Source organism: Dipteris shenzhenensis, chromosome 10, assembly GCF_047967505.1.
Source record: "Dipteris shenzhenensis isolate YYH24624 ecotype China chromosome 10, Dip_SZ_1.0, whole genome shotgun sequence".
NCBI lineage: Eukaryota > Viridiplantae > Streptophyta > Polypodiopsida > Gleicheniales > Dipteridaceae > Dipteris > Dipteris shenzhenensis.
The window spans coordinates 28,679,401-28,705,712 of record NC_141605.1 but is presented as its reverse complement, the minus strand read 5'-3'; the positions used below and the strand labels follow the sequence as shown (position 1 = coordinate 28,705,712).

Below are 26,312 nucleotides of genomic sequence, written 5' to 3'. Positions count from 1 at the left end.
GTACTCGCAGTATAACAAAATATCTTTTTCCGCAGAATGAAATGTAAGAGCCACTATCCATTTAATAGTGGTGTCCAGTCCCATAGATCGTGAAAGGTCTCAAGCGGACTTTAACAATCATATCATATCATATTGCTGCTCTTTGCTTAACCTTGGACAAAGTTCCCCTCTGTCCAGAAAGGATAAATGTTCCCTCTTTAGAAGAACCACCCTAGTAGGTTTCTACTCTGCTTTGCATACTCGTGCACAAAGGAATGAGAACTGCTCAAGCTTATCATGTAAACATGTGTACAACGACACCCACATACACTAAAAAGCCTTTTCCATAATTGCGGACCTTACAACCCCCAGCGCACTTCACCAAACCAGTTAGTAAGCTCTTGCACAAAGGTTATTTCCCTGACCACATTCCTGAAGATAATGCCGTAAGGTGAAAGAGACCCTTAAATGTCGCTACCCTATCTCAAAATAGAGGTCGTTTCAGATGCTTTAATCGAAAGAGTCCCTTTCAATTTTCAAAAGTGACTCTGAAACCTCAGCCTACCTATGTCAATAGGTAGAATCAGACAAATCCTCAGAGAAAAAAGTATGAACTGCCCTTTGTACAGCCACAATACTTAGATCTAGGAAGGCACTCACTCCAAGGTGCACCATTCACCCACATTACGTTGAAAGTGTTGAATATAACTCTCACCCACACATTGCATTGAAGGCGTTGAATAAAACTCTGAAGCTCTTCAAGGTAAATCAGTGATTGCAATAACTTCCTTGAAATACAAGGAGGTAGACTTTCATGTATAAACTAGTTACATTGTAAATGAAGAATACATGGCCAGTACTGCACAGTATAACCAACTCGACAGCCTCAGCCCATTGCCATATTAACAAGATGAATTTCGCCTGTAGATGCCAATAGGGGCATGAAGCCTTGAAAAATGAAAAACTGTTAAAGAATGATTACACTGAGATTGAGCGACTATACATCAACTGTTGATCCTTGGACCAATGTATTATTGGGGAACTCCAAACCAATAAATCATTTCTCGTTACAACATAAATTCAACACTCTCCTGGCAGGACATTATCACCAGACCCTAACTCAAAGAGTCAAAAAATTGTGCTGGAAAAATAATGTGGGTGGACCTTATCCTCTTCTGGAAAGCCCGTGAGTAAAAACCCTGTAGTCTGTAAGTAACACTAAAATTTTTATTTGTTTGACTATGAGAGAATCAAAAGGACGCTTGAGAAGACAAAATCGACTGCAAGGCAGCTTGCTGCTGTGGTTGCAACGAAGACCACGTTGACGCAAGGGCTGGCGCTGGCATAGTCTGCTGGATGTGTCTCAATATATTGACTATTCGGGAGATTGTCTCACCGGAGGCAAGGTCATTTCCACAAGTTACCACCTGCAATTGCAAGAACATCTCAGTCTGATATTACATAGAGCTCCACTTTAACATGTTTAACGCACTCAAGCATCAAATCTAGAAGTTGGGCAATTAAAGACATTGCATATGAAATCCTTGCAACTTTGCCATCAACAAACTTCAGGAGACACAATCATTCACAACGTAGACTCCCTTAAGCAAGAACTCCTCTGTTACACAACAATATTGGAAATCTTGCAAACACCACCAAAAAGCACCTCTGCAAATACAGCAATGACTTTGGGCAAGTACTGATTATTTGGCCCCAAGAGCACTGGATCCGACCTGTAAAAACAGTTCATCATTTGTGATTAGTTCAGTTTAATACACTGATGTGAGCACTCACTGTTCTGGCTTGATCAAACATAAACCCTTGAGACCATAAGAAATGCATGAAATACAGGACACACACCTTTCCACCAGAGAGCACAATTGTTCATGCACTACTTTAGCTTCTACCAAATCCCCACGGATGGGCAAACAACTCAGCCAAGCTGGGACCACCTGCGATTCACACATGAATATGCTTAAGAATTCCCCAAAGAGATAAAATTATATTTGCGAGTACACAGGAAATCGTCCTTTACCACAGAGAAATGGAACAGCTCAAAGTTCCATGAGAAGAATGTGAAAATCTAGTTAGTTGTCACAAAGTTACATAGACAAACTACCTGTGCAGCATCAATGCTATCTCTGTGGAACTCGCAAATTTTCCCTAGAGCTGAAACAGCATTGTCTGTCGCCATTACACTTTCAGACTGAAATGCCGATGGTTGACTAATCACTTCTTTCAGCTTTTCTAAGGCTTCTGCAAGCATTCAAGTATACAATGTCAATTATATGCAAATCTCACATAGCAACCTATGCGAAAACGAAATTTGCTTTTGACAACTTTCAGAAGTAGTGATGATATGATGTCAACTCTATCAAAATCTGAAGAACATAATTTTCTTTCAAGTTCACTTGGCAACTTTCAGAATCATGATAATTGATTACCTCCCACAATAGACTTGAATTTTGTTCCACCAAATTCAGCACAAACTCCAATCCCATACACAGCAGCCTAAACAACAAAACGTTACAAGGAAAGTTGATCCTTTATCCTTCAAATGCCAAAACAATGGAGACAGCAAGCACGATGAAGGTGCCAAGGAATACAAAACTCCCACATTCTCCAAAAGCAGCATCAACACTATTTTAATGTCATGACTTCCCACACTCCCACGGTCACGATTCACTGACTTTCAAAAAGTAGCAAGAAAGGGAAGAGGTGAGATCGTGTACACAAATTCAATTCCCAAAATACACAATATCTCGATATTGAGTGAACACCAACCATCGTCAATTTGAACAAACACTCACTACACATATAAAAGCTCCAGTTCGAGATTTGAAACAAGAGGCTGTGAGCGTTGGCCCTCACCTGCCGTACATCATTATTCGGATCAGTTGAGGCTTCCAACAAAAAGGGAAGAAAACAGTCATAGTACCTGCTCAGAAAAGAATGCAAACTGCACGATTAACATCCAGCCTTCATAGAAACATTGGCACACAACCTGCCAAGGAATATCGCATGCCATAACAAAACTACAGATTTGCAAAGTATGACATTCAAATTTGCTTACTTCGTTGCCAGTCCCTGGCACTGCTCGGCAACATCATCGCACATACAAATAGCTATTCTCCTTTCTTCAGGTGACCTATCCTTACCCTGAATGCTCAAAACACGTAGGCAGCAGGGATGTTTCAAAGGAGGAGGCACGATAGTGACAAAAATTTCCAAACAGACGAAATATAATAGTCACTTTCATGAATCTACAATGTATTCAATCTTACTGATGCAAAATGACATAAAACAGGGAAAACAAAGAGAGCCAAAGACAAAGAAAGGAAAGCGGAAGGATGCACACGCACGCACACAGCTGTGTCCGACCAGGACTAACAACAGTCTAGCCGAAGGCTTGGCCAACTCAAACTAAGGTTAGACAGGCTCATGATTGACCTAGGTTGAGACACAAGCTAGCGTGTATGAGGTCTAGGGTGCCAAGCTAGGGCTCACTGTCAAAGAAATGTCTCTGAAGAGTTATGGACCTCGTGGCATGCATTGGGTTTGGATCAGGTCACCCTATGGTGGTGGTCTGAGATATTGTGACTTCTGTCTGAGTGGTGAGTCCAATACCTCTCCCTCAAGGGTCATGTGGTGATTCCTTATTTTGGCAGGCTGGCTTCTATGCAGGTACCTCTCTCGAATGCCTACACAGTACCTGTAGCTCTGGACCTTGCAATGCTATCAGAGACAATCTTGAGAATGATCTCACATTGATTTCAGCCTGCCTGTCTTTCAGCCTGAAAGCAACTTTGTTCTTAAAAGGCTTGCAAATTCATTTTTACATTCCACCTGAAAGAAGTTGGACTCCTTTCTCAACGCATAGCCGAAGTTGTATTGATCATTCACTCCCCACGAAGCAAGATTGGACTTGGCATTCTTTCCAAAATTGAAGTCATGCTTGGTGCAGATGTGAGATGGGATCTTATGAGGCATTTATGCCTGTAATTAATCCCATGCATAGCATAATAGCAAATACATCTTATCATGTGGACTATTTATGTGCATGCATCTAGATTGAGACATTCAAGAGCAGACCCTTGGCATTTGTTGGTCTTGGTTCACACATGAGAGAAGGCAGCGCTCAGTGGTAAATCATGTGCCAACTGTGGTAGAGCTGGCTGGAAGAACCTTCAGCCGAGAGTGGTGGGAGTTGCTTAGTTGCTGTTCAAGTAGAGGTGACATTTTTTAAAAGATTGCTGCATTTTGGGCAACAGTGTAAAGAAGAGTTGGCTTTATGTATGTAGGGTGGCTTGCAGGAACAGCCAGCATCAAGCACGAAGGAAGTAATTGCTTTTGGTCAAAAGATCTCTCATTCGCAATAAGGCTGGCAAAATCGGCAACTCTAGGTATGAATCGTCTTTCTTGGAGCAGCTCTTGCTTTACTTGCATAGCCACCAGAACATCTTCCATTTCGACCAAACTAAGACAGACATCTCCTTGCAGTTTCCTCTTATATCAATTGATTTAGTTTAGCCATGATTCCCTCACATGCAAATAAGCTAGAATTGCAACCTTCAGGAAAGGGGAGAGAATTTTTGGGAGCTTCTTTTCAAGATTTACACAATTTCAAACTTGATTGTGCTTAAGCTGCTGTTTTGGGGCCACATACCAAATTGCTCATAGAGCTTATTCAAGGGGCAGGCCATAGTTGTCTTACCCAAACTTAACTTATGCTTTTTGCTTTTTGGCCTCTCCATATCTCCAACTCTTGAGCATCTCAATTCAGCCTTTGTCCTCGATTTTACGACTCTCCTTTGCTCCTTCCTCTTACCGATCGTTAATCTGTTAATGTGGGATTGCCAGCTACATGCTACATCACCCACCAAAACAAAACCCCAAAACAAAATAAAACTTAAGATCAACAAAACAATCATTGACCTTAACTTACACCTAAGTTGACGGGCATCACTTATTCTTATGCACATTGATGGCTTTGTAGGCTGATTATTGGACCGTGTGTTATATCCAGAGTGGCAGGTTGACTTTGGGAAGAACAAAGACGAGGCATGGCGTGCATTGTGCTATCAAGACGTCTTCCCTAATTTCTTAAATGCTTTTCTGATTGAATCGCCTCAAGGCTCGTGCAAAATTTCCATACTTGCTCCAGCTTCAATGGGATGCCAAGCAAGCACTCACATGTTTCATGAGTGGCTTGTTACTAAGTTGGAATATTAAGACAGGCCCATTGAACAAATTTATGGTGCGCAAAGACTAAAGAGTGTTTAGATTTTTGTTCCTCAAAGTTGATTGGAGCATCCAATATAAAGCCGTTGTTATCTCAATCTCGACTTGTTCTTCGTAGTCTCAAAGCTTTGTAATGTCGCAGAGCATATGCTTCTAATTTGAATGGTTTACTCACAGAAAAAATATCAAGCGACACCTTTGGGTAGTTCATCACACTTTGGATTCACTTCAGGGTTATTTATCCAACTTGTTTTAATTGCCATCTTGTTTCAAATTGTGTGCATAATGACTCAGTCTATGCAACCTCAGTTTGGAATTGTATGGAGTGATACTAGAGATGATACTTGAGGTGTGTGCCTTGGCAGTATGGGACACCAAAGCTTGCAGCTAGAGGCTTTGCCATATGAACTTTACCTGCGTAGAATGTCTTGATCGTATGGAACGTCAAGCCACAAACTCAAGGGGTACATTTGCAATGAGCCAAACCTTTTTGTAGAACTCCCATATATGCAACAATTTAAAGAAAGGAATTCAGCTTTAGATAGATGTTGCAATTGTCTTTGAAACTTCACCATATGCAGCCCCAGTGCACGATTTGTTGTGCATAGAGAAGACAACGTATATGCCTCCCAAGCTTCAGAAACCACATTGTAAGAGGTAAAACAGTTACCAAATTCAAGGTCAAGTGCCAAGGCTTAGCCAAGGATGAGGCTACATATGAACCGTCTTCCATAGTGGATCAATATAACCTGCTCTAGATAGATGTTGCAATTGTCTTTGAAACTTCACCATATGCAGCCCCAGTGCACGATTTGTTGTGCATAGAGAAGACAACGTATATGCCTCCCAAGCTTCAGAAACCACATTGTAAGAGGTAAAACAGTTACCAGATTCAAGGTCAAGTGCCAAGGCTTAGCCAAGGATGAGGCTACATATGAACCGTCTTCCATAGTGGATCAATATAACCTGCTCTACCTCCTTCATGAGGATGACCATCTACTGTCTATGCTTTGGCTGATATTGGAGCTGCCCTTTAGTACACACAAACAGTCCCTACTTGAAGTTGATTTACACTCCAGTTATTTGGCTGCTGATTTTTTTAAATTTGCAGTACCTCTTGCTCCAATTTTTGAGTTATTCAAGTGAGGATGGCTTGTAACAGTTGTAGCATTTTTCTATGCATAGATAGCTAGAGCTACTTGAGTAGACAGCTCTAGTGTGCTCATTTATGTTATTCTGAGCACTAGAGCTTAGATGTAGACCATTCTTGTATAGTGCATTGTAGAAAACTGCCATGTGAACTTATCCCATATACATGTAATTCTATAATGGGATGGCAAGTGTCCTATGTATAATAATCCCATAAGCACCGTTGTACTTTACTATTCATCTTGGAAAGAACATGCTGCTATTGGATTTTTCTGAGACCACCAATCCTAGACTTCTCTCCCTCCCTTCCCCTTTGTCCCCTCTTATGTTGGCGGGCTCGCCTTCTTTAAAGTTGGTCTACAAATTCAAGCATGCATTATCGTTTTCTACACTATTGGGTAGAAGAGAAGCCATATGCTTGAATGGTGCATCCAAGTTCCAACTTCCTTTGACTGAGAAGACAACAATGCAAATCCTCAAAAACTTATCCAAGAGGTTGATAAGACGATAACTACTACCACCAACACAACTACAAACAATAAAGTGTTTGCACCATTTGTTGAGAAGTCGATGTGCTATAATCTTGGATACCTAATAGTTCTACAGCTGATCTAATGAATGCACGTGATTCACACGTTCTTTCGTTGGAAAGGCATAAATAGGTCGGTAATAACAATGGTCTACTGGCATTAAGATTGATGCCGGAGCTAGAGTGGATGAGGTCTAGGGGTCTTGGAATGCTATTCCAAGCCAAGACCTTTACTCACTAGAGTTGAAAGCCAAAGAGAATGTAGCCTAGCTTATAAATAGAAGAAAGAGATAGGTGAGGAATCTTCCGGAGTCAGAAACTAGCGAGTGACCAACCAAGATGCTCTAGACATTTACCTGGAGGTTTGCCCAAGATATCATGACCTATGGCTGGGTGGTGAGTCTGCTAGCTAACATTTCTGGCGTGTGTTCTTGTTTTGCAAGTTCGCTTCTGTCTCTCCCTGGACTAGAGATTGACTACACAACAAGATCAGGTATGCCAACATGTAGGTAGGACCTTTATGCACATGTCCACAACAAGGTCAGGTATGCCCACATGTAGCTAGGGACCTTATTAGTGCCCACTAGAGACCCGTCCACAAACATGGGACAGAAAACCGAGCACCTCTAGAGGAACCTGTGTTTGACCAAGACAATTATTAACCGGCAGAACGGGGAAGGGGGAAAAAAGGGGGGGCGGGGGCAATGGGAGATTGGCTCGTCAAAAATAAAATAACTACAGAACAATAAAATAATGTTCATTTTTTGCAACAAACTTTATTATAACAGATATAACTTCACCAAAAATACTGATTAGATCACAGAGAAATTGAAGCAAATAGAGTCCACCCAAACATACCAACATTGGTGTGATGAAAGAAATAAGCTCCTCAAAGAAAGGAAGGAAAGATGTCTTGAATGTCTTCAGTAACGTCCCAAGGCATTCTCCAATCTGTATTTGTGGAAACCACACTTCAATACCATATTTCATTGGAGGGAAAACAGCTAATGACAACAATTCAGCACACAGTAGGAATCATGCTGCAAGTGATAAATCTGCCATGTACTTGCCTGGTCCAAAATCTCTTCCTCCTGTGCATTTTCTTCTTGAAGGAGCTCACCTTCCTCAGCATCAAAATCTTCTGTTTTACTTCGCTCTGCCCTCTCCTTTTTCCGAGTGTTGCTGGCTGTAATCACCTGCTTGAATTCATCCACCATTAACTTTATCTGCCTTGATTCAACCAACTGCCCAGCAATCTGCACACCACAAAAGTAGCTGTCATCTCAGATCCAGGCTAGCATATACCCTGTCAGCCTATAGCAAGTAGGATGCACACAAACCTGAATGCAGTCGTTCAGCGATTCCAACATATTCGCCAAGACTTCAGTTTCAGGCTCCTGCATTAAAACCCAGCTTACAAGCAAAAATTTGTTACACACACTGATAGAATTATTACTGAAGCTGTTATCAAGTGCAGTAGAAAAGGCCATTCAAGTAATATGATTCAAATGCTAACCTTGTGCAGGGCCTCAATAAGAGCAGGAATAATGTAATCTGCCAGCTGCTTCAAATATGATTCATCTCTTCCTAAGGCCTGACCCTTGTCTATTGCAAGTTTGGCAGCCCGTAGCAATTCAGGCATTGCTGAGATAATCAAAAGTTTCCTGGTAAGCCAACCAGACTCTCACAGCACAATCGCTGAATCTGTGTCCTTGCCAGGCTAACATCTATGCAGGAGAAGCATCTACCTGAGACTGCAGCCTTGCGAACTTCCTCATGAAAATAGAACTTCAGCAACGGCACTAGGATGGGAGCAACCTATAACAACACCATATAAAAGGAACATCAGCACTTTGCAAAAGGACAAATATATAAACATGCAGATTGAAATACAAACCTACCTGGTCAATCCAGGGATAAAAACCTTCCTTCAGCTCATCGGCATAGCAGCATAGCATATTGCATGCAGTAGCCTTCTCTTCCAGAAAACTTGTTCGGATGCCGATTCTTTTGTCCCCAATTGTAATGGTTTCCACACTGCCCACCTCAGATACAAATAATGACTCAATCACACATCTCAAAAAATTAGTGTTGACCTATAAGAATGATCTTGCAACCATATTTAAATTACCTTCCATCATCTGACTCTATGCCATCATCATCAGAATTGTCTGCATCTGTAATTGTCACATCTGGCTTAAGCTGTGCAGAATGCAGCAGTGGAGGCATTACAAAGCTCATGTAGGGCAGAAAATCTTGACCCAAACACTTGCATAATCTTGCCCATGCCTGTAACATGACAGGACACAGTATAAGTCCGAAACTCTCATTTTATCACCTGTGCCACACCTCAACATCATCAAGTGACCACACAGAAGTACAGTACCAGACCATCCTTGAAGCACAATAATAGATTCGTATAAATACAATACCTGAAGCATGTAGCTGGTAGTCGGATCATCGTCCTCAAATCGAGCTCCTTGCAAATTCATGAGGACCTCCATAACCTAATTCGAGAGCTCGAAAAATTATTATTATTATATATTTAAGGACAACTAAAGCTGATTGTTTGAAAAGAAAGCAACCAGTACAAAGAATGTACCTGTTTTGCATCCTGTCCAAACTTCTCTTTGCCCACAGCCATTCCTACAAGGCTGATACATTCTATGGCTTTAGCTCTGAGCATCCTATGTGACTTATCAGTTGCATTGATTAAGACAGCCTTAAGGTACGGCATCACGTTATCATAGTAAACCTGGAAATTGACCTGTTAAATTGCGACTACAAGTTAGGCTTCACATCACAAAAACTTGGAAAGCTATACCCCATGCAAATTGGCATCGCTTCAAATGGGTCACATAATGCTGTTGAACCAGTTCAGTAAATGTACACAATCATCATTACCAAAATTCAAAACCCAAATAAAATACTACATAGAAGGCAACTGTAACAGACATTCAGATCCATCAAATAAAAGTCATCCCGTACAAACTTAACATGAAGTGCTTGTGGCTGCTACAGAACCTAGCATCGAAGATGAAAGAGATGATTACAATTTACCATAAACCTGGAAGAAAGTGAATGTTTCCTTATGTCCATGCAAACCCAAAAATAGACTTGATGATCACACAAACCAAAAGATGGAACACACTTAACACCACAAAGCTTATATCTAGATGAATCCAGGAACATACCCAAACTCATCCTCTGAACAGACAACATAGTGCAGGTTCAATCTCATGATAGTCACTCATAAGGTTGAAAACCAAAAACTCCATCACGCATAGGAGGGACTAGCTACTATGACGTCTCCACTGACGTCATCAGCGCCCAACAATGGGTATAGACCATAGTATAAACATATGCTCTCACACATACAAATCCACACACCCACACATACTTGAGCATCCATTTATACAAAGTCTTCGTACTGAGTTTCTCTCGGCACTCCAGAGGTGAAGGGTAGACTCAGCCATGACGAAGGCTAGCACTAAAGGAGATGGCTAATCAAAAAGTAGCCCAAAATCTCTTCATCCAAGCTACAACTGCTTGTGAAGACTAGACGATTTCGTTTTAATCTCTCCCAGACGAGCATCTAAATCTGGTTGATAGGGCAACGCACCACAGAGCTTCCCTAACATTTTGCAAGGCGTCTTCTATGCAGCTGCCTGCTCCTATGACGTATGACAAGTGTGTCTGTGACTTTATAACACGATGTAATGTGCAATCTCTATATGCTTCTCCCTTCATTTTCGTCAAATAAGTATAAAATCTTGGATCTTATAAATTCATATACCCATTCTTACAAATTAAAAATGAAAAGGGGTTGAGTACATATTCATTATACTTGCATGATCATAACAAACATAGTCATGTAGATGTGTGTAATGTTCAAAGGTTGTTCACAATTCTCTGCCTACTTCTGCAATTGAAAGAAGAGACAAACAGAGATGTCCTATTGATATCCAATAGAGATCTGCCAATGTCTAAGGGTCACAGAAGATGAATGAATCATATACCTAGATGAATACAAGAACATTCCCACACTCATCCTCTAAAAACACAACATCGTGCAGTTTCAATCTCATGATAGTCACTCATAAGGTTGAAAACCATAAACTCCATCATGCATAGCAGGGACTAGCTACTATGACATCCCCACTGACGTCATCAGCGCCCAACAGTGGGTGTAGACTATAGTATAAAAATATGCTCTCACACCTACAAATCCACACACCCACACATACTTGAGCATCCATTTATACAAAGTCTTCGTACTGAGCTTCTGTCAGCACTCCGGAGGTGAAGGGCAAACTCAGCCATGACGTAGGCTAGCACTAAAGGAGAAGACTAATCAAAAAGTAGTCCAAAATCTCTTCATTCAAGCTACACTGCTTGTGAAATCTAAACGATTTCATTTTAGTCTCTCCCAAACGAGCATCTCTATCTAGCTGATAGGGCAACGCAATACCAGTAGGCCGCAACATGGACGAAAACTTCACAAGGTGAAATTTGCATGTCCACTAATACGACAGAAGTATATACCTAGATGAATTCAAGAACATTTCCAAACTCATCCTCTAAAAACACAACATAGTGCAGTTTCAATCTCATGATAGTCACTCATAAGGTTGAAAACCATCCCACAAATTCGTGGACGATATCACTACCCTTTCTAGGAGGGACACGCATTCAGATCACTTTCTCGGTTGATCCCACTTTTCATGATCACGTCTACAACGACACAGAGACTCTATTAAGACAAATCTGACAGAAGGAGGTGACATTGAAACGAGAAACAAAGCTAGACCAAACACAATGGCATGTCGCAGACTTCTATGCATTCGAGTCAGCACCAAGACACGATGGAGTGGAGAAGGAGGTAGTTTATATGAGGTCAAAATGGATTAGGGAGAAGAGGAGACGAGGAGATGTGGAGACAGAACCAGAGAGACCATGCACAGGGCAAAAAGAAACCAGAGCATGCACGATGGAGATCCAGCCTACCCTTGCTCTAGGTCCCTTGCTTAGACCTAACCCCATCTCATGCAATGAACTTGGGGTCATAGTGTTTCCCACCACAAGACCACCTTACACTAGGAAGTTTCTCATTAGGAAATTACCGCTACACAGACACAACACTCTCTTACAAGTTGTCGTCACTCGTCTGGTCCCTCCATTTGATAAGAAGCCTGGGAACTACCATGCCAAAGAGGTCTCTCTATAATCTAGGACTGCATCTGACTCATGAGAAATGTACACACTAACATGACCTCTAAACACACAAGCGCCTCTATAGAAACTAAGTATCAGTAGCACCTCCCATCTTTAGGTGACTAGCTGGATGTATCCCACACAAGGATGTAGCTCCAATACATAAGCTACCTTATTTATTGCGTGGATCACCCGATAGGGACCGCAATAACGTGCTACCAGCTTATAAACTTCCTCTATAGAAACTAAGCTATCAGTTGCACATAACATCTCTTTTAGGCGACTAACATGAATTGACGGGATGTATCCACACAAGGACGTAACTCCAATACATAAGCTAAATTCTTAATTGCTTAGATCACCCGATAGGGATCGCAATAACGTGCTGACAGCTTATAAACTTCTTCAGTACATAATGCCCCAAAATCTTTTGGGATTCTAAGGGAAACAAACTGGCCAGCCACAAACACTTGAGGTGACTGCTTTTGATTTGCGAAGGTTCTTGTAAGAAATCCTAGATTTACTATATTTAGAAATGTGTTAAGGAACAGAAAGGAGACTGAGATAGCAGAGAACAAGGAATAATTGTAAATTCTAAAAATACTGCTGTACAATGTCAGGGTACTGCTGTAAGTCTTCATCAGATTGCCAAGTAGCATCGGAGTCGTCCAGCTCTCGAGCGTTCATGACTAGCTGAGTAAATATATACTTTAGAAAGTGATGGTCTGTCTTGACCACAAAGTCGGCTCCCATGAGATAATGTTTCCAAGAGCGATAAGCATGTACAACGGCAAGAAACTCCTTATCATAAACCGGGTATCAGGTTTGGATATCAGAATGTTTATCGCTGTCAAAAGCAATAACTCTGCCTTCTTGCATCAAGACTACTTCTGTAGCGATGTCGGAAGCGTCGGTCATGACCTCAAATGGAAGGTTTGGGTCAGCAATAGCCATAACTGGTGTGGTAGTGAGTGCTTGCTTGAGTTGTTGGAAACTATACTCTGTTTCGGGAAGCCACTGAAAAACTGATGTGCTTTTCAATAATTCGGACATCGGAGCTGCGATTTCGAAAAACTGATAGACCTTTGAATGGTAGAAGTTTGCCAATCCGAGAAAAGAGCGGACATCATGAGCATTCTTAGGAGTAGGCCAGTTTCGGATTACCTCGACCTTCTTGGGATCCACAGAGATGCCTTGAGCGAAAATAACATGTCCCAAATATTCGAGTTGGGTCTTAAAGAACTCACTCTTCTTAATGTTGATGTAGAGAGAATTTGCGCGGAAAACTTTAAAAACTTGGTGAAGATGTTGTTTGTGCTCATGTAGGGATCTGCTGAAAACGAGGATGTCATCGAGGTAAACGAGGACGAACTTATCAAGGAAAGGCCTGAAGATGTTCATTAGTGTCATGAATGTTACTGGGGCATTGTTTAACCCAAAAGACATGACCAAACATTCATAGTGTCCATACTTTGTTCGAAAAGCTGTCTTGTACTCATCGCCTTCTCGTATGCGAATTTGATGATAACCTGAACGAAGATCAATCTTTGAGAATTGTGTTGCATGTAGAAGTTGATCGAAGAGGTCATCGATGCGAGGCAATGGATACTTGTTTTTTATAGTGAGCTTGTTGAGGGCTCGGTAGTCGATGCAGAGGCGCATTGACTTATTCTTTTTTTCCACAAGTAGTACAGGAGATCCGAAAGGACTGCGACTGGGCCGAATGTGACCTTTGTCGAGTAGCTCGGTCACCTGTCTTTGGATTTCTTCATTTTGAGTGTAAGAAACCCGATAAGGAGGTTTCGACGGTGGATTACTGTCAGAAATAAGTTCAATTGGGTGATCCACTGGTCGTCGAGGTGGTAACTGCTTTGGCAATTCCTGTGGAAAAATATCCAGGTAGGGCTGGAAAAAAAGGTTGGCTGAGGTATTCAGGAGAATCCTTAGTTGGTGTCTCCTCTACAGCCGTAACCAACACAAGTGAAGTCTTTACTTAACGTTTACGAACCCACTTCTTTACTTGTAGGGCAGAGGCACCTGGGGTTGAAGGAGAGTCCCTAGAACTAGTTAGCTCAATAAGTTTTCCCTGGTGGACAAACTGGATAGTATGGCTGCGAAAACTGATTGATGGATCATAGTCGTAGAGCCACTGTTGTCCAAGTATGACATCGTACCAAGAAAGAGGCATGATGTCGAAGTTCAACTTGTCCGTATTATGTTGGATGCGAGAAGACAAGTTTTTGATCCTGGTGTTACACAAGAAAGTAGTTCCATTTGCAAGTTCAATCTGATAGTCCATGAGACTAGGACTGGTGGTCAACCGAAGTTTGTCGACCGTAGAACTAGCGAGAAAGTTATGAGAACAGCCACTGTCGATGAGGATAGTGGCCGTTGTTCCACGAATCGATCCTTGAACACAAAGTACTTGAGTGGCCAGGGAAGGTTCGAGGTTACTGGCAAGGCTCAGGTGGATGGTATTTGCCATTCAAACAGCTTTGCCTTTCTTGTCTTGTGCTGGGGTAGCATCTTCTCTTTGGGAAGTGCTAGGTTCCATATTGGAATTTTGCTTTGGTCTCTTGGGACAATCGAACCATCTATGGTCGCCTGTACAGATGGTACAAAGTCCTTTTGTGCTAGAGTTGTTCTTCTTGTCAGTGGCCGCACCTTTATGTTGGGAATGTCGGTAATGACTTTGTGAAGAAGAAGAGGCGCGATCCTTGGAGAAGTGCTTCTGTTAGAATCCAGCATATGATTTCTGAGTCTTCTGGGGATCTTCAAACTGTCGCTGACCTTGATTACCGGAGTTTTTTCGAAACCTGGTGTTATCTTGAGGACGAGCACCTTTAGCCATAGTAGAGTTTTGTGTGCGATTAGCACTCTGCTTCCCTGTGTTTTGAAAATCTGTAATGCGCTCTGCGTAAGCAATAGCACCAGTTGTGGTGGTGATGTTTGCTTTAAGGACATCAATGCATAATGAGGGATTTAGGCCTGAGATGAAAGCATGAAGGCGATCATCCTCACTTAAACCATCAATCTCCAGCACCAATGTGGTGAACTGAGAGATGTAGAAAGACAGGGAGCCCGTTTGCTCCAACTGTCAGAGTTTTGAACGTGCTTGGAAGTCCGCATTGGCAGGTATGAACCGCATACGGAGCACGTGTTCAAAACGTTCCCATGTTAACACACTTTTGCCGTCCTTTAAGCGTCTTTGCCACCATGCAAAAGCTGTATCCTTGAGGAGGGAGGCTGCCAAGGCGATCTTTTTGCCTTCAGTGAGGTCAACAGTATCAAAATACATGCGCAATTTTGCGAGCCATTGGTCAACTGTTCGGCGATTGCGTTGACCAGTGTAAGCTTCCGGAAGTTTGATGTCAAGTCTTTTAGTTTTGGAAGCTTGAAGTAAACGGTAGGGGGCACGTAGTTCAGTGTTTTCTACCTCTAGTGGGAATGAATCCGCATAGTCGTCTGGTTGCGTCACGTCATCCTCTGTATGTGTGGTACTGCGAGAATCTTGAAGTTGTTAAACTTTCTGGACCAAGTCGGAGATGCTGTCCTGAAGCTAGAAAATTTGAAGTTGCAGCAGTGTTTCGCCTTGTACGTTGACTTCAGGGGTCTTTTTTGGACTTGAGTCTTTGATCTCTGGAGAGGCTTCACGCGAGCGTTGCGACATATCGGAGATCCCTGTGAGAAAAGCGCGAACTTGCGCTCTAGTTTGTACCATTCCTGAAAGAAGATTCGGGCCGCTCCCTGAGGTTGCTCATGTTGGAGGGGGCAGGCGAGGCAGGATGAAACCACCCGTGGAAGTCTGGTAAAGGAGATCCTGTCTAAGGTAACACTGGTGATGCCGAAAGTGGTGTTACTGCTCGTGAGAGGACAGGAGTAGGTTGCAGAGTCCACGGATTTGAGAAGGGATAAGGAGCTGCTGTCGGAAGTGGAGGATATCCAGGAGGAGTGCCTTCAAAGTGTAAATACTGTCTTGGAGAAGGTACAACCTGTATAGGAAGATATCTGGGAGCTGAGAGGTGGAGAGTACCCTGGAGATGCTGAAGGTGAGGGGTAAAATTCTCTCCAAAGATGGACAGCAAACTCTTGAGGAATATCAGGTTCTGGGTATCTTCGTGTCTCATGGAACACAACCTGGACTGTGCTAAGGAAGTAATGTAACTCAGGTGCCTCACGCAGAAGGTATAGGATGTGGTCCAAATCACTAGGAGGGCACGTGACACAGAAGACCCACGATGCAAAAGCTTCGAAATGGGCTGGTTGTGCAATCTGAACACGATATTGTGTGGTAGATGATGTCTGAGGTGTCCTTGAAATGCCGGGTGAATTACCAGGGTTTCCATGCTTTAAGGGAGCATCTTTCATTTGCTGTAATTTGATAATGACAAGAGAATCCTTAAAAGCAGAATGGAAAGACTCCACCTGGCAATGATTTAATCTGCCAAATTGTTGCGTAGAAGAGGCCTGCAGATTTCTGTCTGGAGGTCCATGTTGCGATGGGTGGCGAGGAGCAAATCTAGGCCTGGTATTTAACACGCTGTCTTCATCGCGATAGGAGGCTGAAACTGCTGCTGATCTGGCAGGAAAATGTAGCGAACCAAGGAGAGCAGGCTATCAATGGCGCAACAAGCTGCAGGTACCCGATTCTGGATCGCAATAGGGCCTGGCGCACCAGGCTGCTGCTGTCATGGGAGACTGGCGAAACAGAAAAGGGGAGGCGGGCTGTCAATGGCGAAAATCTGGTTGCAGGCTGTTTTGCGACCGAATGGCTGGCTGGCGCTGTGCTCACGTTGCAGGATGGAAAGGAACAGGGCTGCAAAACCAGCGGGGCTGCAAATGGCAAGGTGGCTGGTAGCGAAAAACGCGAGGCAAGGCTGGCAGCGAAAATGGCGCAGGCTGGCAGCGAGATGGCGCGTGAAGGCTGGCAGCAAGATGGCACGGGCTGGCAGCGAGATGGCGAGGCAAAGGCGGGCAGCAACCTACACAGGCTGGCAACGAGATGGCGAGGCAAAAGCGGGCAGCGAACCTGCGCGGGCTGGCAGCGAAATGGCGAGGGCTAAGGGCAGACCCTGCATGGGCTGACAGCGAAATGGCGAGGGCTGAGGGCTGCTGCTGCGTGGAAATCTGTACGGTGGAGGCGAACCTGCATGCAAATCCGTGGGGAACGTCAAGGGTGCGCCCCTTTTTCGCTGGTGGCTGCCTAGGTTGGGTGGTTGCCCAAAAATTAAATGGTGGGTTTAATTAACCCTAGGGTAGCTAGGGTAAACCTAAGGTTTGGGGCTGGGTTTTCCATTTTAACCCCTCTAGGTACCCTTTTTATAAGTGCTTGGTGCCTAAAAGGTGTGCCTATTCGAAGGGGTGTGACCCTTGGAATAGGTGCACCTTTTCATGAAGGGGTGTGTCCCTGTTTTTAAAAGGGGTGTCCCTACATGAATAGGTGTGTCCTTTTGTCCACGATGGGGTGTGTCCCTTGGGTGAGGAGTCGAGACTCTTCATCAAAAGGTGTGTCCGATGGTGGAAAAGGTGCGTCCCTTGGTTTTGGGACAGCCCAAGCACCTAAAAAGACACGATTTTTGTCGTGTCCATTCACATCAACTCGTGATGTGTGGGAGATGGAGAGGCCATAGATGACTTTAGGCAGGGTTGGCGCAAAAAAGTTTTACGCTCATCCTCTCCATCTCTTCCATGCACAATGTGCACGAATATCCTTCTAGCGGAAAAGATGTATCAGATCGGCGCTAGAAGGTGGGGGGCATTTCCTACAGGCAGGAGCGAAATTTGCTCTGATACCACTCTAAGAAATCCTAGATTTACTATATTTAGAAATGTGCTAAGGAACAGAAAGGAGACTGAGATAGCAGAGAACAAGGAATAATTGTATTGCTTGAATGTCTGTAGGGTATCTGTAATGTGTCATCCATACAATTGGGCCTCTCTTAATATAGAGAGTGAAGAGTCACACATGAAAAGGTGTGTACTCCAAAGGGTATGTGCATGAAGAGGTGTGTACCCCTTGTGAAGGGTGTGACCCTTGATGAGAGGGTACATTACAATAGAAATGTCTCTTCAATAGAGTGTCTCTTGTGAAGGGTTGTGCCTCATAGGAAGTGTCCCGTCGAAAGGGCATACCCTTCCACAAGTGTCCATTCATCAAACCATCCATAAGTCTAGAAATAGAGAAAGGAATACGTCACAGATCGTGACAGTTCTCCTTTGCAAATCAAAAGCAAAGGTTCTCCTTTGTAAACTGCAGCAAGAGATGCAAATTGCAGCATACCATGCTGCAATTGTAAGGAATCAGCAGCCACTGAAACCTGGATATTTTATAGACCAATAGTCCACAGAGTTTTAGGCTGAAATCAATATACCTAGATGAATCCCGGAACGTTCCCAAACTCATCCTCTAAAAACAAAACATAGGGCAGTCTCAATCTCACGATAGCCACTCATAAGATTGAAAACCATGACTCCATCACGCATAGCAGGGACTAGCTACTATGACATCCCCACTGATGTTATCAGCGCCCAACAATGGGTGTAGACCATAGTATAAAAATATGCTCTCACACATACAAATCCACACAACCACACATACTTGAGCATCCATTTATACAAAGTCTTCGTACTGAGTTTCTGTCGGCACTGAGGAGGTGAAGGGCAAACTCAAATCAATACATAAACACAAATGGACTCAGCTTCGTGGCTGAATGCTTGGCACTACTATATGCAACTCATCCATAGAAAGGTACTCTTCCCAATCAAATTGCTTGTGAGAAACATCAGCTCGCAGCATCACCTAATTTATCTACCTAGATGAATCCAGGAACATTCCCAAACTCATCCTCTAAAAACACAACATAGTGCAGTTTCAATCTCATGATAGTCACTCACAAGGTTGAAAACCATAAACTCCATCATGCATAGCAAGGACTAGCTACTATGACATCCCCACTGACGTCATCAACCCCCAACAGTGGGTGTAGACCATAGTATAAAAATATGCTCTCACACATACAAATCCACACACCCACACATACTTGAGCATCCATTTATACAAAGTCTTCATACTGAGTTTCTGTTGGCACTCCGGAGGTGAAGGGCAGACTCAGCCATGACGAAGGCTAGCACTAAAGCTCGCAGCATCACCTAATTTACTTACTTTGTCTATCCCATCCATCTGATTCAGATCAGATTAACTCCAACTGAGGTTCCAATTTCATAAACTTAAGGTCACAATCATTGACAATCTCAGCTGATAACCCATATAGACTAAATCACTTTTCCACGAATGATTGTGCCAGCTTTGGAGCAAAAATTGCAGTCTTTGTTGGAATGAAGCTGGCCATCTTGGTCAATCTATCCACCCAAATGGCATCATATACCTAGATGAATCCAGGAACATTCCCAAACTCATCCTCTAAAAACACAACATAGTGCAGTTTCAAATCTCACGAGAGTCACTCATAAGATTGAAAACCATAAACTCCATCACACATAGCTGGGACTAGCTACTATGACATCCCCACTGACGTCATCAGCGCCCAACAGTGGGTGTAGACCATAGTATAAAAGTATGCTCTCACACATACAAATCCACACACCCACACATACTTGAGCATCCATTTATACAAAGTCTTCGTACTGAGTTTCTGTCGGCACTCCGGAGGTGAAGGGCAAACTCAGCCATGATGAAGGCTAGCACTAAAGGAGAAGGCTAATCAAAAAGTAGTCCAAATCTCTTCATTCAAGCTACAGCTACTTGTGAAGTCTAAACGATTTCATTTTAGTCTCTCCCAAACGAGCATCTAAATCTAAATCTAGCTGATAGGGCAACGCACCATTTAAGATAGAAAGATTATCGCAATACCCAAACGGCATCATGCCCATTGAAGTCCATGGGAGATACTTTCCTATTTGTTATCTAGGATCTCCAATGGATGCAACCAGCCACCTTGTCTCAAGCATTCCACCTTATTGACTTGGCATTGCTGACATTCCCAAATACAGCATTCAATATCAGTCTACATCTTTGGCCACTCATTTGTTGGGATCCCTTGGGCTGAACTCCTTGGATACCAAGATCTAGAGCAAGCCTATGCCAAGTTTGGCCAAACATGTGGACTGGTGGACTCCTACGGTATGGGAAACAGGATTGTACCCATGGACAAGGCTTGGTCCTTGGCTAAACTCAAGCTCAAAGGGTACTCCTTTATACTAGCTCGAAGAATAATCCTTTATACTAGATCTATGGCTAGCGGGTGAGCTTGCCAGCTCCACCAAATTGATCCTTACTAATGTTCGAAGCACAACGTATGTTCTTGGATTACTACAAGCTTGGGCTTAGCTACCTCATGCCATGATACATGTTTCAGAATCATTACTCCCTTTGAGTGATCCTCAGGTTTTGACCCCTGAGCCACTGTAGTACTCTCCACCACTTAGGTCTACAATTTCCGACACGAAATCTTTGATTGAGTCTCCTGCCCAAATCTGCAATATACTGCAATTGAATCTCCGTGGAGTAGCCCTATTAACAGAAACATTGTATCCTTCATGAAGTTACTACGCTAACTCTCACAGTATCTTGCAGCACGTGCCGCATCTGCATTGAAGCTTTCCTTTTGGCTACCTGATAGATCTTTACCCTCCGTCCTACGTATTTGAGAGCTCCAACACATTCCAAGAATCAAAAGCATGCTACTAAAATCACCAACACAAATGAGAACACAAACCCTGTTAACATTGGCTGCCACTGTAGCAAGACAAGCAGTGCCCTCATGCTTTTCACATTTCTAGAGCTCTGCGATAGTCTTAGCTTAACTAGGCTAGGTTTAGGCTTATGTGGAACTGCAGTATGGGCTGGTACAGCATCAGCAAACCTGGCACAATGTCTGCACCTGAGGGGAGGGACATCTGCACAGCTGTGCATGACAGCATAGCAGGACAGTACAGCACTGCCAAGGGCCTACTTATAGGCCTGGCAGTAGAGCAGCTCCAGCAGCAGGTCAGAGACAGGGCAGCAGCGTTAGTCAGGGTCAGCACAATACTAAACCTAGCCACTTGCAAGGTACTAACCCACGTGCATTAATAACCTTACTTCTCTTGGGTACTCACATTAATTATTAGCCACACCTTTGCCCCTAGGCACATGACTAAAAAGTTAGCCCAAACATATATGTATAGAGGTCCATTGAACCTTCTAGTCATCTCGGAACCCATCATCAAAGACCTTGACAAAGAAATCCTTGACCTTAACTATTTCAACCAACATAATAACCACCTATTTATATTTATATACGTTACCGAAGGATTTTGTCCCGCCCATCTGAGGTCCTATTACATGCTATCTGGAATGTGACCTGGACAAAGAAGCTGTGGACGGATGTACAGGCTGTTACGCATAGCGGGTGTTTGGCCTGCTGACATATTAGCGAAGAGCACCTGTGCACATGCAATTGACGAATGGCAAAATGCCGAAAGGCAAAACATGTGCCAAAATCAAGAATGAAAGGTTGAACGTGTGCCGGCTTCAATTATCCACAATCCTCTCCAATGGTCTGTCTAGTGTCTACATGCACAGAGTACACGGAAGAGGGGCAATAGGAACAAATGGTTTCGGGTTGAATTGATAGACGGTTTGAAGAAGGTTCAGGGCCCAAGAAAGGACACCAAGGTAGAAAAGGGGAAGGATGCAGAATGGGATTGGGGACGGGGGGGGGAAGAGAGAGAGAGATATTATCAACATCTACGAAAGACCCAAGGGTCTATGAGCCCAAAAAGAAACCAGATACAATAAAAACTAAGGGTGGGGCCACCTACCCAAGGCTGATGCCTGTGACGAAGAGGGAGAAGAAGATAAGATCAGATGTCACATAAAAAAGGTACTTGCAGGCATGGTGGGTAGGATTTATGTAGTCCCCTCCACAATCCCCTCTAATTCCCATTCGAGTGCTACACTTTTTGCCTTCATTACAAAATAGCCCAGGGCCCCCCTCCATACCTTGCAGGGCTGTCCAGTCCACGGGCTGGCCTGGCCTGCATCCCTTCTAAGGCTCCATTTGCTGCACATGGCAGCCTTCCATGCTCTCCACATGGCAGCAATACATACCCTGCTGTATTTCACATCTGCCCACATGGCATGCTTCTTCTTCTACCCACGTGTGTTCCTCTTATTCCTGCCAATGATAAGTAAGCCTGCCATTACCCTCATGGTTCTTTGAGCCCTTTTATGTGCAACTGAATTTGTGCTTGCAAGTGACAATGCAGAGGACTTACTGTACAGCGCATAGGGCATATTCCAAGTTTTACCGATGCATTTCTAGTACCTTCATCCACAAAGCATTGTCGTCTTCCTGAACTCATCTGCCTCTGATACCTAACTCACCATTTCAACCAGCCTCCTCATCATTCCTCTCTCTGTTGGTCCTACACTCTAGGATCTCCAACACCTGACACCCTTATAAGCATGAAAAATCTGTAAATTTTCATAAAGTAGCTCTGAAGCATGTGAAAAACTTTTGTGAGTTCCCTTGCCTACGAGAAACTTTTGTAAAGATGTTTCTCAAATAACACAAGAAACTCCTGCAGGTTTCTCCAAAAACTCTTGGGCTGCAATTGTTTTTGTGATACTGCCAAGAGTAAATGTTGAGACCGGTGAACAGTTGTGAGGGGCAGTAGCGTTGGTCTTGAAATTTTGGCCGTGTTCACATTGTAAACTTTCATCTGTAGGTTTTACAGCTTTAAGCCCCCCTCCCTCTTTCCCCTTTGACCTGCTATCGTATCTCCTCCTACATCCTAGTTACAGCAAATAATACATTAGAAGTCACATTGCACCCAATACCTCAATTGAGGCAGGTGCCAATTGAGCAGGTAGGTGAGGTGGCACGTGAGTCAGTCTTGCCAGTACTGAAAACTGATTTATCCACATATTAGCGTGATGTATAGCATGCACGAATTGTTCTTCCAATGGCTAATGAGGAGTAAGAAGCACGGACATTATGCAAGCTAGTGTTTTGCAAGTTCAGATTCGGTGCAGATCTCTTCATATCAAGAACCTGGTCGCATGTTCATCTTCAAAGACAACGAAAACAAGAGAGGGAGGGAATAGAAACGAAAAGACACCCAAACAAGCATGGAAAGAAATATTAAAGCGTCAATTAAGCACGTTATCACACGTTAATAAAAAATATGTTCTTTGCATCAACACAAATGAATCTGGAACCTACGATTTTCTCTTGCAATTACAGTTTCCAAAGCATAAGGCCAAAGATTAAGGGATTGAAAGCACCTGTGATGAATCAGCAACAGAAGCTAAAGCGGTTAGAGCCCCCTCTTGCACCATGCGCTTGCCAGTCTGGTCAGATCATAAAGGAGTAGCTTGAAATCAGCTCATCACATAATCAAACCCTAGTTGAGAAAGAGTGGGAGGTATATGCATATTGGAGCTTGATTCCTGTACTAGAAAAGAGATGTAAAAAGAGTGCAAGTACTAACTTGTAAAAGCACAAGCAACTTGCCCACAACCCCCTCCAAGTATGGGTTCAATAATTCAGGACTACAGCTTTCACTGAAGTTAAGTATCGCAGCAGCAGCGTGAGCCTGAAACTCACGCATTTGCAAAAGAGAGTTATTTTCCATCCAATCATCCTTGACGATATCAAACACCCGACCAAAGTAAATGGAGCTGACCTGCACTCTGGAATTCTTGAAATCATCCATCGCTGACACCAGAGCAGGCAACACGCTCTGATGAAACTGTTCTTGCAAATCAGGACCTAGATCAGTAGAAAGTTGCCCGATGGCATTGATGGCAGCCCAACGCACTCTGGGATGCGGATCTTGAAATGAATTCAACACCATATTCACAACAGGCTCTAGACTCTTTGTCATAATCTGTAAGCCATGACATTACATCAGAACAATGCAAAATGATTCACAGGGCAAATTTTTCCAACGAGAGCCCAACTCACCTTAGCGCATCCTTCAGCAATCTGAGCCAAGGTGATCAACGCCGCATGGCGCTTCTTCCAATCCTGATCTGAAATGTAGACAGGCAACAGCTCAGAAGCTACCGGTAGGATGGTATTACCACCCATAGAAATTGCCAACCGATCTAAGGATTCCTGGCCTAATTCATAATTGCTGCTCTCTCCCGCATCCTCATCTTCAGCTTCTGCAGTGTGCCAAGCAGGATCATCCTCGATGTCCAGCAGCATTTTCATTAAAATGACAAAAAGCTTCCCAATGAACTGAGGCAACTTGCGCATCATTCCCGGAGCTCTTTCTCTGGCTTCAGTGAGGGTGATCAAAAACTCCACAGCTAAATGGCGAGTACCCTCCTCGAGCCCATCCGCATCTGCTATCTGCAGCATGCTGCTTACAACTTCCACCAGCTGCTTCCGTAGAAAACGGGGCTCTGAGCCGGCGACCTCGATCAACATCTCTAGAGCTTCCTGGGCCGTGGCTTCCTCATGCATATCCAAAGCTTGAGTTAAAGTCTGCATCATCCCTGGTAAAAGATCTTGAAATCGCTCGCGATCCTGCACAGCTTCAAGGGTCTGAACGAAATTGGAAGTGGCGCGCAAGGCAGCAATTCTAACATCACCAGGCATGAATGAGGACAAGGTCTGCTGAAAGATAGCGTGCAGCGTAGGCAAGTGTGGCTGCAATTGGGGCCCCATGTATTGAGCGAGCTGCCCGAAAATGAGCAAAGCGCTCACTTTCAATCGACTAGAATTGGAGTTCACGCATTGAAACAAGAACGGGAGGAGCTCCACCCACTGCGCATCATCGGGAGAATTGGCTGCCACCTCTGCCACTGTGTCGCACAGCTTCTTGACAACGCTTTGGCCCTCTTCCTGTTGGACGCAAAACAAAAGCTGCTCCTTGACGCTGGCCTGCGTCTGCGGATTGAGCTGAGGCCAGAAAGCGAGCTGCTTGCGGAGGAGCACGGCAGCCATGGAACGAACATCAGGCCGGGCCGAGGCCCGAACAGTGTAGACGAGCTTTAAGAGGAAAGTATCGAGATGCCGAGTGCGGCAGAGGTTGAAGAGCTGCTCGGCTTGGCCACGATCCTCGTTTCCGGGGCTCATGAGCTGCACGATGAGCGATTCGAAGGGGGCGACATCGGGGCCAAGGAGGGCATTGATTTGGGAGTCTACTGCGAGGGGGTCGAGGCCAGAAGCTCCCATCTCCATAGCCGCCATGGCTGGTCTGCGTGAAGGAGACGAAGATAAAATGCGATACTGGATACCTGCAGGGTGCTTGTGGATTGCTGATCGACGGTCGGATGATCGGACGGGCTGCTCCTGCTCGCTGATGATTCAACTCCAAGAAACTCGGAAGCTCCTTGGAGTTTCTTGATGCTGGGGTGCTCGATTCGCTGTGGAGCTCTTTTCTGGTTATGGATGCGATGCGGCTCGGGACGGGGGATGGCAAAGAGAGGAGCTGGGAGCGGAAGAGCGACAGCAGAAATTCTGAGGAGGATAAGGAGGGGAAGCTGAGCAGGAAGGAAGCTTTTGAGGTTGAAGCTTGCCCTTGAAGAAGAAGAAGAAGAAGAAGAAGACGATGAATAGAACAGAGATAAATAGCTCAATAGAAGAAGAAGAAGAAGATGATGATGAAGCAGATTATAAAGAAGAAGAAAAGCCTTCCGCCAGCTTTTAAGCCCCTTTACACCCATCCCTCCATTAGATCTCAGCCCATCTGTCTTAAAATCTGTTTTCCACAATATTATTATTATTATTATTATTCACAATAATTATTATTAATATCATTCCTAGCACTAAAAGAGCCTGGGGCCGCGAGCGAGAGAGAGAGAGAGAGAGAGAGTGTGTGTGTGTGTGTTGAGAGGACATGCTCACCCCACAGCATCCGAATGTCTCGCCAACTTGCTCGTGAGCCGTAATTCTCGACTCGCGCTTCTGGCTACCTCCAGAGACCAAGCCCTCCACCTTCGAACTGCAATCCAGAACCTTGAACAGACTAAGGCATGGGAAGGGAGCGGATAGCAAGAGTGTGACAAACTCTAGCTACACTGCTCGAAAAGCAAGTCCCGTCCAACTTGAAGCTACAATTGTGAGCCAAAGGCACAACTCTCTTGCAAGGAAGCTCCGAAACCCAATTGAGGGAGAGACCAACTCTAGAGCAGAGAGGGATAGAGAGAGACCAACTCGAGCGGAACTGCTCTTAAAGTAGG

General features: G+C 43.9%; 1 protein-coding gene across 2 annotated transcripts; it reads right to left on the bottom strand.

Moving 5' to 3' along the window:
* Positions 1 to 788: 788 nt before the first annotated feature.
* LOC147897654 (uncharacterized) lies at positions 789 to 25,696 on the bottom strand. Of its 2 annotated transcripts, XM_087379950.1 has the most exons (21): positions 25,541 to 25,696; positions 24,085 to 25,504; positions 23,804 to 24,007; positions 23,609 to 23,713; positions 23,403 to 23,468; positions 9,501 to 9,665; positions 9,331 to 9,405; positions 9,030 to 9,187; positions 8,800 to 8,935; positions 8,647 to 8,716; positions 8,415 to 8,542; positions 8,239 to 8,295; positions 7,969 to 8,154; positions 7,757 to 7,849; positions 3,053 to 3,138; positions 2,851 to 2,917; positions 2,424 to 2,490; positions 2,099 to 2,235; positions 1,840 to 1,931; positions 1,646 to 1,712; positions 789 to 1,406 (listed from the first exon to the last, which is right to left on the bottom strand). In XM_087379950.1, exons 2-21 carry the CDS (start codon positions 25,318 to 25,320, stop codon positions 1,230 to 1,232), a joined length of 3,372 nt encoding a protein of 1,123 aa, XP_087236076.1. In that variant the 5' UTR covers positions 25,321 to 25,504; positions 25,541 to 25,696; the 3' UTR covers positions 789 to 1,229. The 2 variants fall into 2 exon arrangements, with proteins under 2 accessions (XP_087236076.1, XP_087236077.1); XM_087379951.1 differs by lacking the exons at positions 789 to 1,406; positions 1,646 to 1,712; positions 1,840 to 1,931; ... (2 more) ...; positions 2,851 to 2,917; positions 3,053 to 3,138 and adding an exon at positions 4,699 to 4,846 and having other exon boundaries at positions 24,085 to 25,696.
* Between the last annotated feature and the right edge of the window lie 616 nt (positions 25,697 to 26,312).